General features: G+C 39.7%; 1 protein-coding gene across 14 annotated transcripts in view; it reads right to left on the bottom strand.

Moving 5' to 3' along the window:
- SYNE1 (spectrin repeat containing nuclear envelope protein 1) overlaps positions 1-17,166 on the bottom strand; it is a 492,410-nt gene that overhangs the window by 147,329 nt on the left and 327,915 nt on the right. For 11 of the 14 annotated variants that reach the window (XM_050949357.1, XM_050949360.1, XM_050949369.1 and 8 more), the window contains 3 exons: positions 16,311-16,505; positions 15,032-15,172; positions 1,903-2,070 (listed from right to left, as the gene is read on the bottom strand). In XM_050949357.1, coding sequence (XP_050805314.1) covers positions 1,903-2,070; positions 15,032-15,172; positions 16,311-16,505 — 504 coding nt within the window. The remainder of the gene's footprint in view (positions 1-1,902; positions 2,071-15,031; positions 15,173-16,310; positions 16,506-17,166) is intronic. The other 3 variants (XM_050949361.1, XM_050949365.1, XM_050949366.1) reach the window with 3 other exon arrangements.

Here is a 17,166-nt window from a genome sequence, read left to right as displayed (position 1 = left end):
AGAGCTTGGTCTGCAATACCAGTTTTTAAGAATATAAATTATATGGCAAAACAGTCATACTAAGGAGGTTTAGTCACTGCTGGCCAAATTCTAGTTTCTATGCCTAACCCCCCTTATTTTAATAAAAGGGTGAAAACTAAGCACATTTCTCCTGCCACATTCTGGGCTGTATATACACAAACATGCCATGTGCATAAATTGCTACAGGCATGGTTCCACATTTCACATAATAGCTACTCTGTCTTTAGCAAGAATTCGAATTAATACCATGTAAGTGAACCTCCGGGGAAAAGTGTATAGGATGGGTTATATTTGTACATTACTGGATAACTGGGCTTTGCTGCTGTGCATAAATATGTCAGGTTGATCCAGTATTTCTCAGGATATGCCCACATTGCAATCAGAGGTGTGACTGCAGCTTGGGTAGGCAAACTTGCACTAGCTTTAATCCAGCTGGCACTGCTAAACATAGTAGTGAAGACATGGCATTGTGGGCTTTCGTGTGAGCTGTACAAACCTGCCAGGAACTCTGGGTGTGTACTCATGTTCCTCACGTGTGCCAAGGTCCATGGCACTATGTCCTCACTTCTGTAATTAGCTGCACTAGCTAGATCAAAGCTAGCACGGGTATGCCTACGTGAACTACCATCATACCTCTGAATGTAGTGTAGACATATCCTCAGAGACAGGATCCCTGGACTTCCTCTGCACTCCCTTACAGGATGTGTGGATTTTTGTGCGGTATTATTTCAGTTCATAGTTGGAATAAAGTCCTTGTGGGCTTAGAACAGACTGAAAGAATTTTTTTCCCTTATCATGCTTAGAATGTCACTTTGGATGGTACAAGCCCATCTTTATTCAAGCCTCCTTTGGAACTGTATAACTGTATACCTTCAGTCACAGAACTTCCAAAGATGAATTTTGGGCATTAATGACAATTGGTGTGTTTCTAGAGGGAGCTATCATCATTTATGACTTACTCAAATTTTCTGGCTTATAAATGGCCTTATTTTGCAACAGACTTTCAAAAAGTAGGGCTTAAATAAGTAGGGAAAATGGCAGGATATACACTAACTGCAAGTAATGTATACACACACACCTGCCAAGTAAGTAGAGTAAGTAGCGAAAATGCCAGAATGTCCAGCAAAAATAGGGATAATATTGAACCTGGCTTTGGCACAGTTAATTGAATCGGAGTCTCCACAAATCTCTCTTCAAAACTCACCTTTGCCATGCTGCCTACAAAAAACTTGAAAATGGGCTGACCGCTAGTATGCTGAGACCACTGGCCATCATACCAAGCACAATCATATGTTTCCCGTTTGTTTGCTGTGTTCACCCATTGTCTCTCAGACTCAGTGAGTCAATTCTTTGAGGTAGGGGCTATCTTTGCATTACAAGCATGTGCACGGCTTAGCACAAAGGGGCTCCAATTCCTCATTGGAGCATCTACATGCTACAAATCAATAATAATAAGCCACAACGGAGGTGATGGAGAGAATAGGGCTTCCTCACATGCACTCCCTGTGAAGCTCTAGAGTGCAGACACTCAGCCACAGGGTTCCCTCCAACTTTCAGCATCTACTGTTCAGACACCTATTTCCACACCAGAAGTGAATCAGAAGTACCTATGCAAATCATGCCCTTATGTGTTCTCGGATAGTCCATCACCCTCATTCACTCTGGCCACAGCCTGCCTTCACTGTATATATGCAGCATGGTATAATATCACGTGGGACTGGCAGTTCTTGTTGCCATGTGAATGCCAGCATTTAGACCAAAAAGTGTTGAGAAGTATTATGTAGAGCTGCGCCTCTGAGGTAAATGAGTTGTTTGCATTTTATTTCTATGAAACGGATATACTACAGATCAGTTTTGATACCTCTACGTTCAAGGACTTACCACATTCTTCAGTGTTTCCCAAGAACGCTGCAAATCATCCAGTTTGGCACTGGCAGCTGACTCTAAGCCTGGCTCATAGAACTCCTGAGTGGATGATGTGCTGGGCTGAATCTTGGCAGCTTCTGTCTGCAACTGTTCAGCAGATAAGGCTTGGTAATAAGCAATGTCCTATGAGCATCAAGCACAACATTGCACTTTCAAAACAAAAAATATACCACCTTGCTGTAATTATATTCCCTTAACAGCTACTCTAGGGTATAAATCTATTGACAGCCAAGACCATGGTTTAGCTTATTTTTTCCTTTTTTTAATAAACAAACATACAAGCATTAAAACGTGGTGCAGAGTGGTTTAAGCAAAACTACTGATATGGTTTGGAGCTCTATTGTGGTGGAGAAGGGAGCACTTGGGAGAGAACATGATGCATTTTTTGCCTTACTGTCTTTGAGCTAAAGGCCAGCAGGGCAACTCAAGTCTGAACAGTAGGAAAAAGGTCAGGGCTGGAGAGCTAGAACTGGGAGTCAAATGTGGGGAGATGACAGTCAAAGCTATGAGAGTGGATGAGAACACTCAGGAATAAGGGGAAGAAGTGGCAAAAAACATAGCATTAAGGGACTGTGACAGAAAGAGGGAAGGGGAGGAGGAGTCACCAAGGGAGACATTGAAAGAGTGGTTAGAGAGATAGGAAAAGAATTAGTCAAACAAGCAATCCAGACTCCTCCATATTGTGTAAGCACACCCTTTCTTAAACTTTGGGAAGCTCCACTGGGGAAAATGAAACCAATCAGATCTACCCTGCAATGTATTGTTAAATGTCAACCCACTTTGATTGTAACAATTTGCCCTCCCCCCCAGGTATGCAGCACACTTTGGGAAATACTGTGCTAGTGCAACTAAAGCAGACAGTGTAACTGGCTGTGAATGACAGCTAAAATGATAGGTTAGTGTCTGAGCTGAAAGGTACAAAAAACCAGACATATATTGAGCTGAAGCAGGAGAAATAAAAGTGATGCTTTTAAAATATCCTTCAGTTTTTATAACCTAGGGGTCACTAATAACACAGGTAAAGAGTCCCTTTGAACTAGAAGTGGTCAAAACCTGTGTTCCCTAACCAGCTAAAATTCGCACTGAATTCAGTGGGAGTTTTGATTGAATTTGGAATAAAGGGCTACAGGATATAGTCCATGACTTTTAACCTGGTGTCTCCCATAAAACAGTTAAAGATTGATTTTGATCTCACTTATTATACACCAGTTCAACTACTACTGATTAGTTTACTGGTATCGCCTTTGGTAGAGTTACTCCTGATTTACATCCGTATAACCCGAACCAGGGTTCAGGTCCATTATTTCACATCATATCTTTTTCTAATGGTTTGGATCCAGTCCTTCAGAGAGCTTCACATTGTGAGAGCCCCACCGGAATTCAATAGACTGCATTCAGGTGCAAAGATCTGTCCCTATAGAGCTCCGTGTGGGATCTAAGTCTTAGATTTCAAAGGAGTAGCTTAATAAATAAGCTTGAGAAATCATTTAAAAAACAAATATGGGACAATGCTGTGCCCTCTATTTGTAATCATTTCGGGAATTCAGTTGAATTCAGTGGGGAATTCTGCTTAAATATGGAGGAAACATAACCATGTAATATGTATTTTTAATTGTGTAATATTTATTGGTAATAATTGTTAATTAAATGATAACATTTGTTTCTTACTTTTGAACATTTAATGTATAGTAATAAGCATGAAAGTAGTATACAAGAGTAAGAATTTAGAAATAAGGGCCTGAAATTATGTGTTGTATCTCATGGAGGCAACAGCTCTTTGCTGCCAAAGGACATTTCTATTTATATGTATACATACATGAGTTAGATATATTCCATTTTTGAAAATCCAGTTTAAGATCACAAAACATTGCAGAAGAGTTTAAAATGTTTTCCTTCTTTCCCTCATAAGAATTTGGAATATCTTTTGATCAGTTAGGAATGAATATATTGCTGGCTTACAAGTTACAAAGCTCAAGATGAAACTTGGCAAGCAAGATTTTCACATGGGAACAATTTATTTTTTAATCTAAAACAAATGGTTTAGTCCTTTCTTGAATAGCTGATGAGCAAATAAAGAAATAAGTAAAAATGGACATTTGTGGTTTCCTACGTTTAAAGCTGGTTTTATTATTTCTTTAAAATTCAACATATCCCAATTCTTGGCTCATTATATAAACAAACGGCTGTAGGAGGTTTGAAAATACAAAACAACCCAATTGTTTCATTTGGTAAACAGCAGCCTTTCTACAACTTTCTAACATAAATGTGGCCTGCTTTATTGGTAGTTCCAATGACGCAACTGAATGTAATGGCTACCAGTCTACATACTCTGTGTCTGGAAGTCCTCCTAGGGACTCAATGAATTGCTGAGCAATAAATAGTCTTGTGTTTTAGCTGGGCCTTGATTCTGCAGTCCTCACTGGCAATAAGTGTGGCAGGACTGGGCATTAGATCATAAATTTGGGGGGGACAGGAATTTCCTCATTTATTCATGATTCAAAGATATTAGACATTTTCTTCCCAAAAGTTTTTGTTGTATGGACTAATCGTGAAGAAATTTGATGCTAGTAAATTATACTCAATATTCTAAATTTATTCAGTGTTGCTTAGTTGTTACAGGCCAGATTACTCCTGAGGAAATTCTGCACACAATATTTTAAAATTCTGCACAATTCTGCATATTTATTTGTCAAAATAACACAACATAATCACCATTTTCAGTTATTTTGGTAATTTATTTCAAAATACCTGTCAGCAAGCATGTCTGCAACAATACGGACAGAAAAGATTCAGGAAACGTTTTTTTGACAAATAGATTCCTTTCTAGGCATATTAGCACATCTATATGACTCCACAGTGCGCAAGAGGGACAGAGTGTTGCACGCACATGCAGCCTGGCCCCCTGATCCAGGTGTGGGGCAAAGCAAGTTCCTGCCAGGCTGATACAAGTGTGGAGGGGCTTAGCATGGGGGGAGAAGGTTCTGCGTGTGGTAATCTGGCTGCAAACAGCTTGATGGGGGGTCCGGGAGCAGGGAGAATGGGACTCTGTAGGGGGGCCCAGGTGAAGGTGGTTGGGGCTCAGTGGGGGGCTCTGGGTGCTGGGGAATCAATGGGGGGCTCTGGGTGCTGGGGTAGTGGGGCTTGGTGGGTTAGGGATCTGGGTGCAGCCGGTTGGGACTCAGTGGGGTGGGGGTCCAGGTGTGTGTGGGGGCTCACTGGGGTTGTCCAGGGCCAAGGGGGTGGGGCTAGGCAGGGTGGGGGTTCAAGTGTGGGGATCTCAGTGGGGGATGGTCTGGAGGTGGGGGGTCTGGATGCATGGGGAAGGGACTCGGCGGGGGGAGGGAGGGTTTGGATGCATGGAGGTTGGGCAGATCGGGGGGGAGGGGAGGAGGCAGCTCCCCATACAGTAAGTGAATCCTTCCCCCACGGCTGAGGACCAATGGGGGCAGGAAGTGGGGGATGTGTGCAGAACTTCCTGCAGCTGGGGGAGACGACCCCAGGGTATGTCTGTGCCGGTCCCAGGAGTGGCCTGTGCAGTGGAAAAAGAAAGTCCTATCCCTCCACAGCCCAGCTGGGACTAACAGCTAGAGCTCAGGGCACGGTAGGAACCAGAGGCCGGGGAGTCCCCAGCCCTGCCCCTCCCCAGCTCTGTGAGAAAGAGGGAAAGAGAGAGCCCGGCCCTACTCCTCAAGGTGGTGTTTATGCCTCCTTTGCTTATCCTGATGCCCAAGCCTGATGTACACCCCCCACTGCTACTAAGGAGGGGCACCAAAATCAATTTTTCTGTAGGGAAAGAGTAAAATCTGCCGGGAACATTAATTCTGCGATGTGCAGTGGTGCAGAATTCCCCCAGGGGTACCAGATGTGTGCTTCTGAAACATTCTAGTAAACATGCTAGAAAAACAAAATTGTTCAAATGTTTGTGGAAAGTTATCATAGTACAGGGCACAAGCATAGCTGAGTCAAAGTCACTTCAAAATAACTGAAGTCCTGACTTTGCCACCTATGCTCATATTGGGTAAGTAGTCATCATATCTTCTCTCCTGTCAGGGAGACAAAATCTGGCCAACTAAGGTACTTACAGGCTCCCACTTATATAGCCTCACAATCTTTTAATGCATTTAGCTTCAACACTCTATGATGTAGGGAAATACTATCCCCATTTTACAGATGGGGAACAAAGTTACTATGTGACTTGCCTAGCTTCATGCTGGAAGTCTATGATGGAGCAGGGACTTGAACTCAGGTCTCCACTGGACCTTCTTGCCTATCTGCACAGCCTTGACAGCTGACTTATTTCTGAGACTTTCTAATGATGGTTCCAGGATGAAAGACTTGAAGTTAAAGATAAGAAAGGATGGGGAGGGAAAACTGAACTGAACTGAACCAGTCCCTTTCCCCCTTTCGGTAAATTCTGCGCGATCACAGTGCAGCAGCTGCTGTTGTCAGATTTCAGTAGTGACACAGAGGGGGGAAGGAAAGAGAGAAAGATTTAAGTACATCAATATTGGCAGGGTTTTCTGGTTAGTGTGTATTTTTGGTGTGCTTTATATATAAAAATTCTTTCCCTGCACAGGGATGGAAGTCTAACCACCTCCTTTTTCCTGTGGAAACTGTTCAAAAGCAAGAGCAGCACTTATGCTTCCTTATGATGTTTCCCCTACTTAAGGGCAGGGGAGGGGGGGATATTTTGGTTGCATAATGAATCTGACAAGGGCTGTTATTGCTGTTGTCTAGATTTCATGAGGGTGAGAGGTGATGAAGGTTTGTTAACTAAGTCCTGGACAGGGAGAGAAAACATTAACTGTGGCCCAGTGTTGGAATTACAAGACTCACTGTGGCCAGAATGGGTGTGTGTCAACTCTTCAGCTTTCCCAGTTCAAACAGTGCCCCGCTTTTATATCTCAAAAAATTGCACCAAATGAAAGAAAAATCTTTGAATAAAGAACAAGTACAAGAAACTTCAAGCCAAAAGAGGCTTTCTGTAATTGCTTCCTCCTTCACAGTTGCAGTGCATGCTAATATATGGTCTGTGTTTATATCACAGACAAACAAACGAAAGACCTATTCAAGTTAAGATTTTCTTTGTGAATAACTAAGGGCTGGTCTACACTACGGGGGGAAATCGATCTTAGATATGCAACTTCAGCTACGTGAATAACGTAGCTGAAGTCGAATATCTAAGATCGGATTACTCACCCGTCCTCACCGCGCGGGATCGATATCCGCGGCTCCCCCTGTCGATTCCGCAACTCCGTTGGGGTTGGTGGAGTTCCAGAATCGATATAAGCGCGCTCGGGGATCGATATATCGCGTCTAGATGAGACATGATATATCGATCCCCGAGCAATCGATTTTAACCCGCTGATACGGCGGGTAGTCTAGACGTAGCTATACACACAGTATTAGGACGTACTCCCATGAGCCAGGGAGTGCTTTGAATCCAGTGCTGAGCATCCTCCACTTCCACTTGCTTCAGTGGGAGCTGAGCATCTCACAGCACCTCACAGAATTGGGCCTATAAGGAACAAACTATTTGCTTAATTTCCTTATGTTTCAAAACAAATTGCATGAAGCGATTGCTATCTGTTGCAGAAACACTGTACACCATAAGAACTTTTAAAATCCTTTGGGGGTTTAAAAATTATGCTTATACTCATATTTAATATTTTTGGTGTTGTTCTCTTTTAGTTCTGATCTCTTTAGAGCAGCACTAATGGTGCTGTATTTAGTGAGCAACTGATATATTTATATATTTAAAATGTACAAGTGTCAATTTACCACAATCCTAGGTTTTGGGACATCTTTTTAGTATTTATACACTTTCATTTTGGTCTATTATAAGTAGTATCTTGGCACTGCCATTATGCTCATGATCTGTGATATTAAGAACAGCCCAAAGGCAGAGGACAAAAGACACCCAGATATCTGGTGATGAACAGCAGCTGGCTTAACCAGTTCAAGTGTACCGCACTTCTTTAATGTCATGAAATATATCTGATAAGTGTAGTGCAAGGTGTCAATGAAAAGCTCACGACTCACTGCTTACTAACATCTTCATGTAATGTAGGGCAAGCAACTGATGCAGTTATGGACATAAACTGAAATTATAATTTTTAACATGCATTTGCCAATCAAGTAGAAATTACCCCAGCCTAGGAAAGAAATGTGGTTTCTCCACCTGGGTATTACTTCCATAGTATTTTGAAAGACAACGAGAATGTATTTACATGCTCTGTAAACAGACTCATCAAGCTAACAAGTGGTGGAGGCAAACCACACATCATCATGGCAGGGGAGGAAACTGATAATCACATGTCTAAGGTTCATTCATTTGAAATGGAGGGGGCAGAAACTAAAAAAAAATGCATTTTAGCAGACATCTCCAGCACAAGAAGAATCATCAGGAAACTTCCTTCAAGACAGACTTCGTTTTGCCTACCTTTCAGCTGGATAGAGACATTTATCTGGAGGCATTCTTCAGAAGAATCATTTTCAAAAGATACACTTGACTATAAAAGAGAGGAGCCAAGAAAACCCAAGTTATCTTTCATCTAAGACGACAAAAGGGACCAGCCTTTTGACTTGGGAGCTAGATCCTGATCCAGGAGTTTGGTCAGCCATCTTGAAAGAAAGGTGTGTTGAGGATTTTACCTAGAACCAAGTCTAGCTTGCTAAATTTTAGTTACTTGAAAATGATTTATCTTTATTTCTCTTGTAACCATTTCTGACTTTAAACTTTATACTTGTACTCATTTACAATGTCTCTCTTCTTAATTAAATAAATTTGTTTTATTTTTCATCTAAACAGTCCAGTGCTATGTTTAAACTGAAATGTTTGGTAACTCCAATAAAAATAGCAAACTCTTGAATACTGATTCTTCAAGAAGCAACAAAGTGTAACGTTCCTCTGATTGTTCCAGGAAAAGGCTGAACATTTCAGAAAACATGTTTTTGGGAAAATGTGGGGCTAGAGAGAATGTGGAGTAACCTTATCACTCATTAACTAAGGTTGGTGGAGACCAGTGGAAATCTGTGGTATTGCAGGCAGAATCCAAAGCATTGGACCAGAGCTGCCTAATAAATAGACGTAAAGTGCATGCATTTTTTTTTAAACAGAGCAGGAGACTGAATTTTATTTGACTTTCATAGTGCATATTGTAACACAGCAAATCTAAATTGTTTGCTAAAGCATACAGTCTTCAGTGCAATGATTACACTGAAATAATCACTGGATGTAAATGAAAAAGAACAACCAACAGCAGATTAATCATCATGATGCTTGTTGCTGACTGTCTGTGGCCCAGGCAGAGAGCCACAGTAGCAAGGGGTTACAGGGTAAGAAGTGATACAACTCTTCACTGGTCAGGATTGTGCTCCAGAATGAGACATGATCTTGTTACTCTTTTCACCCGCAGTTTGTAGCATTTTAGCAAGGGATCTCCCATAAGTTTATAAAACTGAATCCAATCAGACCTTTGAGGCCAGATTGTGGTTGGCACTGTGCAGGTGTAAAGAAGTACCCCTTTTGTAAAAAGTCCATGATGTTTAATAGGGACTCTTACAGAAACTTAAGTAGGATCTATAAAAATTACTCAAAATATTTATAGAAACTAAGACAGAATTATCTCCTCTCTAGAGGTTAAACTGAAACAGTATTTCCCAAATTTGGGATGCCGCTTGTGTAGGGAAAGCCCTTGGCAGGTCAGGCCGGTTTACCTGCTGCGTCTGCAGGTTCAGCCGATCGCAGCTCTCACTGGCCATGGTTCGCTACTCCAGGCCAATGGGAACTGCTGGAAGTGGCAGCCAGTACGTCCCTCGGCCCGCGCCACTTCCAGTGGTGTCCCAAGTTTGGGAAACACTGCTATAGAATACTAATTGTGTGTGTGTGGTGGGGGGAGGATTCTATACTGAATTCTAGAAGGTGGCTATTACATTCGATAGCCATGGTTCTCAACTTCTGAGCGTAGGAAAAGGTCTTCCAGGCAGTACATCAACTCATCTAGATATTTGCCTTGTTTTACAGCAAGCTACATAAAATGCACTATTGAAGTAAGTACAAACTAAAATTTGATACAGGCAACGACTTGTTTAGACTGCTCTGTACTATACACTGAAACGTAAGTACAATATTTATATTCCAATGAATTTATTTTATAATTATATAGTACAGAAGCTCTCTGACCTACGCAAGCATTCTGTTCCTTGCGTAAGTTGGGAACGTATCTCCGACATTTATGCAACAACCAAAACAAACAGCCAGCTAGCTTACGGAACTTTTTCCGTAAGTCCGGATTTCCGTAAGTTGGGTTTGCGTAACTCGGGGAGCATCTGTATAAATGAGAAAGTAAGCAATTTTTCAGTAATAGTGTGCTGTGACACTTCTGTATTTTTTTTGTCTTATTTTGAAAGTGAGGTGAAATTTGGGGGTTCGCAAAACAATTCAGACTCCGGAAAGAGGTACAGTAGTCTGGAAAGGTTGAGAGCCACTGATCTATAGGAGTCTTCCATAATCAGCACTGGTCCCCAGACTGGTTGTAGAGAAACACTGCCCTAGATGATCACTGCAGTGAAGTGCTCTTACCTAGACTTCTTCATTTAAAAGGATTCCATCTTTAAATTGAAAAAGCCTGGATGTTTACTTCCTTAAGATGCACTGGAAAATCTCTCTCTCTCACCAAGCTATTGCTAAAACCATTTTTAACTAAGTATGAAAAATCTCCAGGCTGATAGCTGTAGGGGAGAGACTTTAATATTGATGAAAAAATATTATTAATGTTATCATTAAACTTGCCTGTGCCTTTAGTGAAGCTTATGATATTTATAATTACTTTCATACATATGATGCTTGGAGAAAAGTACCTCATATGCATGTATTTTTGTTTATTAAATTATTTTAAATAGTCAAGCTAACCAAAGAAATTTGGGGAGGCTTCTACCTTAGCTCCCAAGGACAAGCAAATGTCAAGGAAGATAAACATGGCTTTATGGCTAAGAAGATTTTATTACCCTAAGTGTGTTTATGCAAATTCAGAAAAACTGTGTTTTAAAATTTACCTTGTTTAACTTTATATTATTTTCACTTGTGCTACATTTAAAAGTTATAGTGATTACTGAAATTTGCGCTTTGCACAAAATATTTAAAAGCAATTGTATTTAACAAACAATTGTAATTCTAAGGAGTTTGGTTCACAGAACAACAAACTACGTAAAACATTTATATTTTAGGAAAACAAATGCAGGGTGATGTTGTCAGAACAATAAATCCAAAGGTAAAGAGGGCTTATTGTTCTGACATCACCCTGCATTCGTTTTCCTACAATGTAAATGTTTTACATACTTTCTTGTTTCGTGGGCCATTTATTTCCAAAGAAAAAAACCCTTCTTGTGTTTTAAAGCTTTAGGAAAAGAAACATGTGTAGTTAGAGATATTTTATACTTTTGTTTATTTCTTAAATGTTAAAATGGAAAACACTTCTCTGAAATGCATGTGTTAGTCAATGCAAAGCTTCTAATATCACTGCTATATAAATGGCAAAAAAACGATGTACCAACATGGAATCTAAGGATCTTGCTAAACTAATAACTAATGCAGGAAGCCATTTATGTACAGAAAAGGGAATTAATTAATACTGGCAGTGTACATGAAATCCCTCCCCCAACTCTTGAAGACAAGAATCATCTCTCCAAAAATTGTTATGAGTCAATTTTTTAATTATTAAAAAAAGGACTTTGTAGGAATTACTTAAATTTTTTCAAGACTGTTTTGAGAATTAAAACCTTGTATATAAGGAATAGGAGTCTGGACTTTTTGAAAACAGAATTTAATTTCCTGTCAAAATCTAAGAAAATTGAAAGAATCTCTCAGAAAATGGATTCAATAAGTTAAGTTAAAACTAACTTTAACAGTTATTTGACACTTTCCCACCATAAGAAGAACAAAAGCAATTGAAGAACGTTGCATATTCATTAGGCAGACTGTATACTCAGAACTGAAGGTGTCACCTAAGGCGACCGCAAAGGCTCAGAGCCAGTGAAAGGGTAACAGCAACCAACTCTGCATCTAAACAAGGCAGAAAGAGGTGTGCTTCCTTATAATTTCATTAAATAGGAAGGAGAAGGGTATAAAAAACTGAAGTGAGCTCCACAGGCACACACCCTGTGCTACCTTGCTTTGACAGCAAACACTCCACAACTCATCCTGTCCATCTCTACTAGCAAGCTGCCACAGACAGATAAGAAAAACAGAGAATATTCAAGAAGAAACTAATTCAAGGAAAATCTCCAAGACTTGAACATGGATGGTGAGAGAAGGTTAACTAAATCACAGCCAAGGGATTAGATTTAAACTCTTGTTATGATTTGTTTGGGATATGAAATTGCTATTGTAATGTAAAATACTAACAGTTTCTCCTGTTAATCACTTGCATGGTTAGATCATGTGTTCCTGGAGCAGAAACAGGGGCTAAACCTTGGTAAACTGAGAAATAGTGGAATTTAATTGGATTTAAGATTCTTAATCTTTATAATTGGCCTGTCTCTTTTTATTTCTTTAATAATATAACCATGATTAATAATTGTGAATATTTTCTTGGTCTTTATCATGGTGTCCACTGAGATATTTAAAGAGACTAAAATAATGGGAGCAGTAAGAGAAACAGTTAGAGTTGGCCTACCATTTCATGTTTCCTCTGGACTAAATATTTCTAGTAATTTTCTTTTAAAAATTACATGTGTCCAACAACTAAAATTACTCCCTTTCTACCCCACATAGTGTTGATCAGAAAGATTTAGGCCATGTCTACATGGTATGTCAATCCACACTGAAGAGGTGGAAATTCTAGTGCATACTAGAGTGTTGCACACTAACTGGTCTGCATGGATCCTGCTGGCATGCATTAAAAGTTCCCTTGTGTGTAAATGTAGTCGCAATTCAAAGAACACTACTTTAACATGCACTAGGGAACTTTTAGTTCACACTAGCAGAGTCCATACAGATCAAGAATGCATGCTAGAATTTACGCCCCTCTAGTACAGACTAAACCATCATGTAGACAAGCCCTTAGAATTATTCTGTAAAAGCCTTCATATCTTTCAAGGTTAGATTACTACAATTTCCTGAAGTTCCTGCTTAGTTTCTAGGATGCAGCAGATCACATTCTCCCAGGAACACTGCTCTCTTAGCGTATTACTCTCATTTAAAAATCTTTACTTAAGCTCCCGGTAAAGTTTTGCATTGACTATAAATTATTTTACTTACATTTAAGGACCAGAATTGATGCAGTCTGGCATATTTAGCCTATCTTCTCTCCTTGTACATTCCTAGTTATTCGTTATGATCTGAACTGGCAAGGTTATTTAGCTTGTTTAGGTTATAATTTCATGTGAATAGGAACCTAAGCATTTTGTAAGTAACCCACTTGATTGTGGAACTTTCCTCCTTTTATTGCTTAGATCATGTGTTTCAACATTTATCACCAGACTGAAGAAACCTATGTCTGCTAACGCTTTTATCTATCCTGACATCATCAATAATTTTACTGCTTTTATGGGCTCAGTGACATTTTGTGACAGACACTGTGTAAATATATTTTCTGCCTATTAAGTTAGGTTCTACAACTTTTGTATTTCTTACGCCAATTCTTGAGATAATAGAATTTCTCACTGGACTTTTGTCGTTCTTTGAGCTGTCTATGTTGCTAACCTGATTTTCATTCTTATAAGAGAATATTAGTGAGCTTACATTGAATTGCATTGTGTTCATTACCAATTGCATTGTGTTCATTATCTGTCCTTGTAGATGTTTCAATGTTTGTTTCATTAACATGGCCTCCAGAGTCTTCTGCTGAACAATGGAACTGCCTTTCCACTGCAGGCAAGCTTCACTGGGAACTATCCTATTGTGTAGTGTAATATGACTTTTAAAAGCTCCTGGATTATTAAATCCCTTTGTTTGACTTTCTTTCTTCATATGGCTTGTCACTGATAATTGCCTTATTTTTATGTTTGTTCTTGTTTTAGCCAGTACAGCAGAATCATTTTATATTTAGCAATAATTTCAGAAATACATGCATCTTTGAAAGAAATTGTGGGAAGCTTAGAAGAGTTTTAGCAAATAGCATAACTATACTTAAAAAGATTAAACAACATCATTGTATTTCTTTGGTACTGAATTTAAAAGAAATACATGGTCAAGGAAAGCTTCATGTCTTCAGTTACTCAACTCTAGAAATACTTAGCCACAAAAACGATAAAGAAAAACACTGTTTAGACATGAGGAATAAAAATCAGATGTTGAAGGCAAGGGAGTTCAGACTACTCAGATGCACTGCATATATGCATCTACACACATGATATTGAAAGCACAAACAATAACCCAGCCTACCAAGAAAAACAAGTGTGGTGTACACCAGGTTACTTGAATACCAGAAGTCTCAGTTCCACTCTCAGTTTACATATGTGACCCCAGTGATTTCACGGGTTTGAACTGTTATAATTGAAAACAGAATTTGATCCAAAGTGTAGAATGAACACAACCCCCAACAAAATACACCACAGTTGATATCTTAATAGCTGAACCAATGGAAGATTGAACTATGGCATTGGTTGGACAATGACACAAGGCAGACAGACAGACACAGAGTGTAATATTTCATCACATGAAGTACAAAATTGTGTTCTCTCAGAATGCCAGATGCCATCATGTGTACTATTTGGAAAACAAAACCACGCTATAAATGCAACAGAGACACTAATGAATTAGAAAGACTGTTTAATACTCAAAATTTGTTTAAAAAGTAACCAACTTATTGAGTCTTTTTTCGCCAATGACAAAGGGTACCAAATTGATATGCTTTAAGCTTCTTGCATAGTATTTGTAACTTTTATGTATTTGGAAGCCAGGTCCTGATTATGCTTGATGACTATTCTCAATTCATGGGATGGGACACTGAAATTGTGTGCCCAACATTTAAAGAAAAATCTGCCCAAATTTTCTGAAGAAGGAATCAACCACAGGGTACACAGAATGGAACCAGGCATCTTTCCAGAGATCACAGCTTCATGAATGCCAACAGGCAGGTACCTGGTTAACAGAAGCATCTGTATTAGCCACAGGTGAAGGAGAGCGACAGGCAGGTGGAGAAGAAATCTCACTGTTGGTTCCCTCCTCCCCAGACTCCTCAGTGACAGGTGAGAGTAGTGTGTGACAGCGACCAGCAGTCATCTGTCACAGGAAATGCAACCCCAAAGGACAGGAAGAAGATCTGTCAATCATCTCAGTAAACGTTTGCATTAGATGCAGACCAAAACAAGAAAATTAACACAACGTTGGAATTACCAAAACACAATTTAAGGACTGCTGCTTCCTCCAAGCCCCTCAGAGTTGCTGTATTAACAGTTCAGGAAAGCAACAGGCAAGCAGAGGTATTTACTGCTGATAATTTGTTACTGAGATGTTGGCCATCTCCTGTGTTGCTAGGGAATTTAAAAAAGTTTCTACAGCCAACACATCAAAAATAAGTTAGAGGGTAACACACACAATGCATTAGAAGAAGTTATTGAAAGCCACAGAGTAATGCTGCAGATAGCCAGAACTACTGCCCTCAATACTTTACCTTTCAGGCCTAGTTAAATGATGAAGGAAAGAATGTTTCAGAGCAGAATTGGATCCAGATTTTAAAAACCACAATACACTATAATAGTAATATCTCAGTTCTGCTTTTCTAAGGTTTTAATATAGGGATAAATCCTGAAGTCGTCACTCCATTTTTACTCAGTCCTTCTCAGACAGAACTCCCACTGACATCAGTGGGGGTTATATTTGCATCTGGACTGAGCAAAATAAAGTAGGAACTCCAGCATGTATATATTTATTCATCCTTTATAAACGCGAGGATATAGTAGCAACAATGTCAATTATTGCAGCATATTTAATCAAAAAATGTTTTCCAAAAAATCTGGGGTATAAAACATTCTGTAGAATACATTTGATTCTGCACCCCCCTCCCTTTTGTCATTTATTTCAGTGCTTTTTCAGTGTTTGTTGTGGTGCATTGAGAAAACAACTCAGCACACATCCTGAAAGGTAAGAGAGCTTTAAATAATATTTTCCTTTTAATGGACTGATTTCTGTTATCCTCATAAACAACTTTATTCCCTATCTGTTGGCTTAGAAAACAGAGGTGACACAAAAACACTATAAGAAGTTGCAGTTTGTTCTACACCTGCAACTTCCAAAACATGTCAGTAAAGCAAAGCACACAATGTGCATTGTGGCAGTTGGCTGTATGGTAGGGTTTGAACAGCACAAAAAAGAGCAAGCAGCACCTAATGAACAGTGATGATACCAATTCATTTCTTACCATAACCACAGAAGGATGAGCTGAGTGTGTTGGGAGGAGTTCTGAGTCCAGCTCCTCCAGTCCTTCCGACAGCCCTTCCACTTCTGTCACTGTCAACAGCATAGTGGCATGTTTGGCTTTCATTGTTAGCATCTTGCATTTGGAATTCAAAGAGGCTATCTGATCTTGGTATCCTTTAATCTTCTGCGCCAGCTCCTAAGGAAACATTTTTTATTCAGTGGACCAGATGCAGGATATAAAGGCCACAGAACTAACTAATAGCAATTCAGCTTCTGTTAAGTAGGCAGGCTACCTCTCCGAGGCCAGCCAATAAAAATCACAGCTCTGTGTCTCAAGCCCCGATCAGCAACAGCACAAGCTGAAAGGCAGGATGTTGACTGTGGTAGAGAACAAGTCAGGCCGCATCTCACTGCACAGCTAAACCACAAAGGAGCAAGCTAAGCAGTGAAACAGGAAAAGCTCTGTGAAAGTCACATCTCTGTACGACACTGACAAAAGGGAAGAATATGTCACACTCACATACAATACCTAATCTACAGCAAATTCTATATGCTTTATCTTAAAGCGGCAGAAAGGGGAAGCTCTCTCTTTTTCTCCTGTTACTAAAACAAGATGAAAATGTCCAGATGGTGCATACCATGGAAATGAGGTCATGTGATGACTGGAACTGTAAAAAAATGCAACACTCAGTTCTCACCAGTCTGAACACAATGAGTAGCAGAAACAGATACATATAGTGGTTTACATGCTCGATCACTCCTAGTTATAACACATACGTGTTTGCATGGAGGATGCAGTGGATATATTTTCTCTTCTATGTGTAATTTCACAGATATTTTTCCCTAATAATTTTTGT

The sequence above is a fragment of the Gopherus flavomarginatus genome, chromosome 4 (genome assembly GCF_025201925.1).
Source record: "Gopherus flavomarginatus isolate rGopFla2 chromosome 4, rGopFla2.mat.asm, whole genome shotgun sequence".
NCBI classification, from domain to species: domain Eukaryota; kingdom Metazoa; phylum Chordata; order Testudines; family Testudinidae; genus Gopherus; species Gopherus flavomarginatus.
The sequence above is the reverse complement of the archived record's forward strand: the minus strand, read 5'-3'. Positions and strand labels throughout refer to the sequence as shown.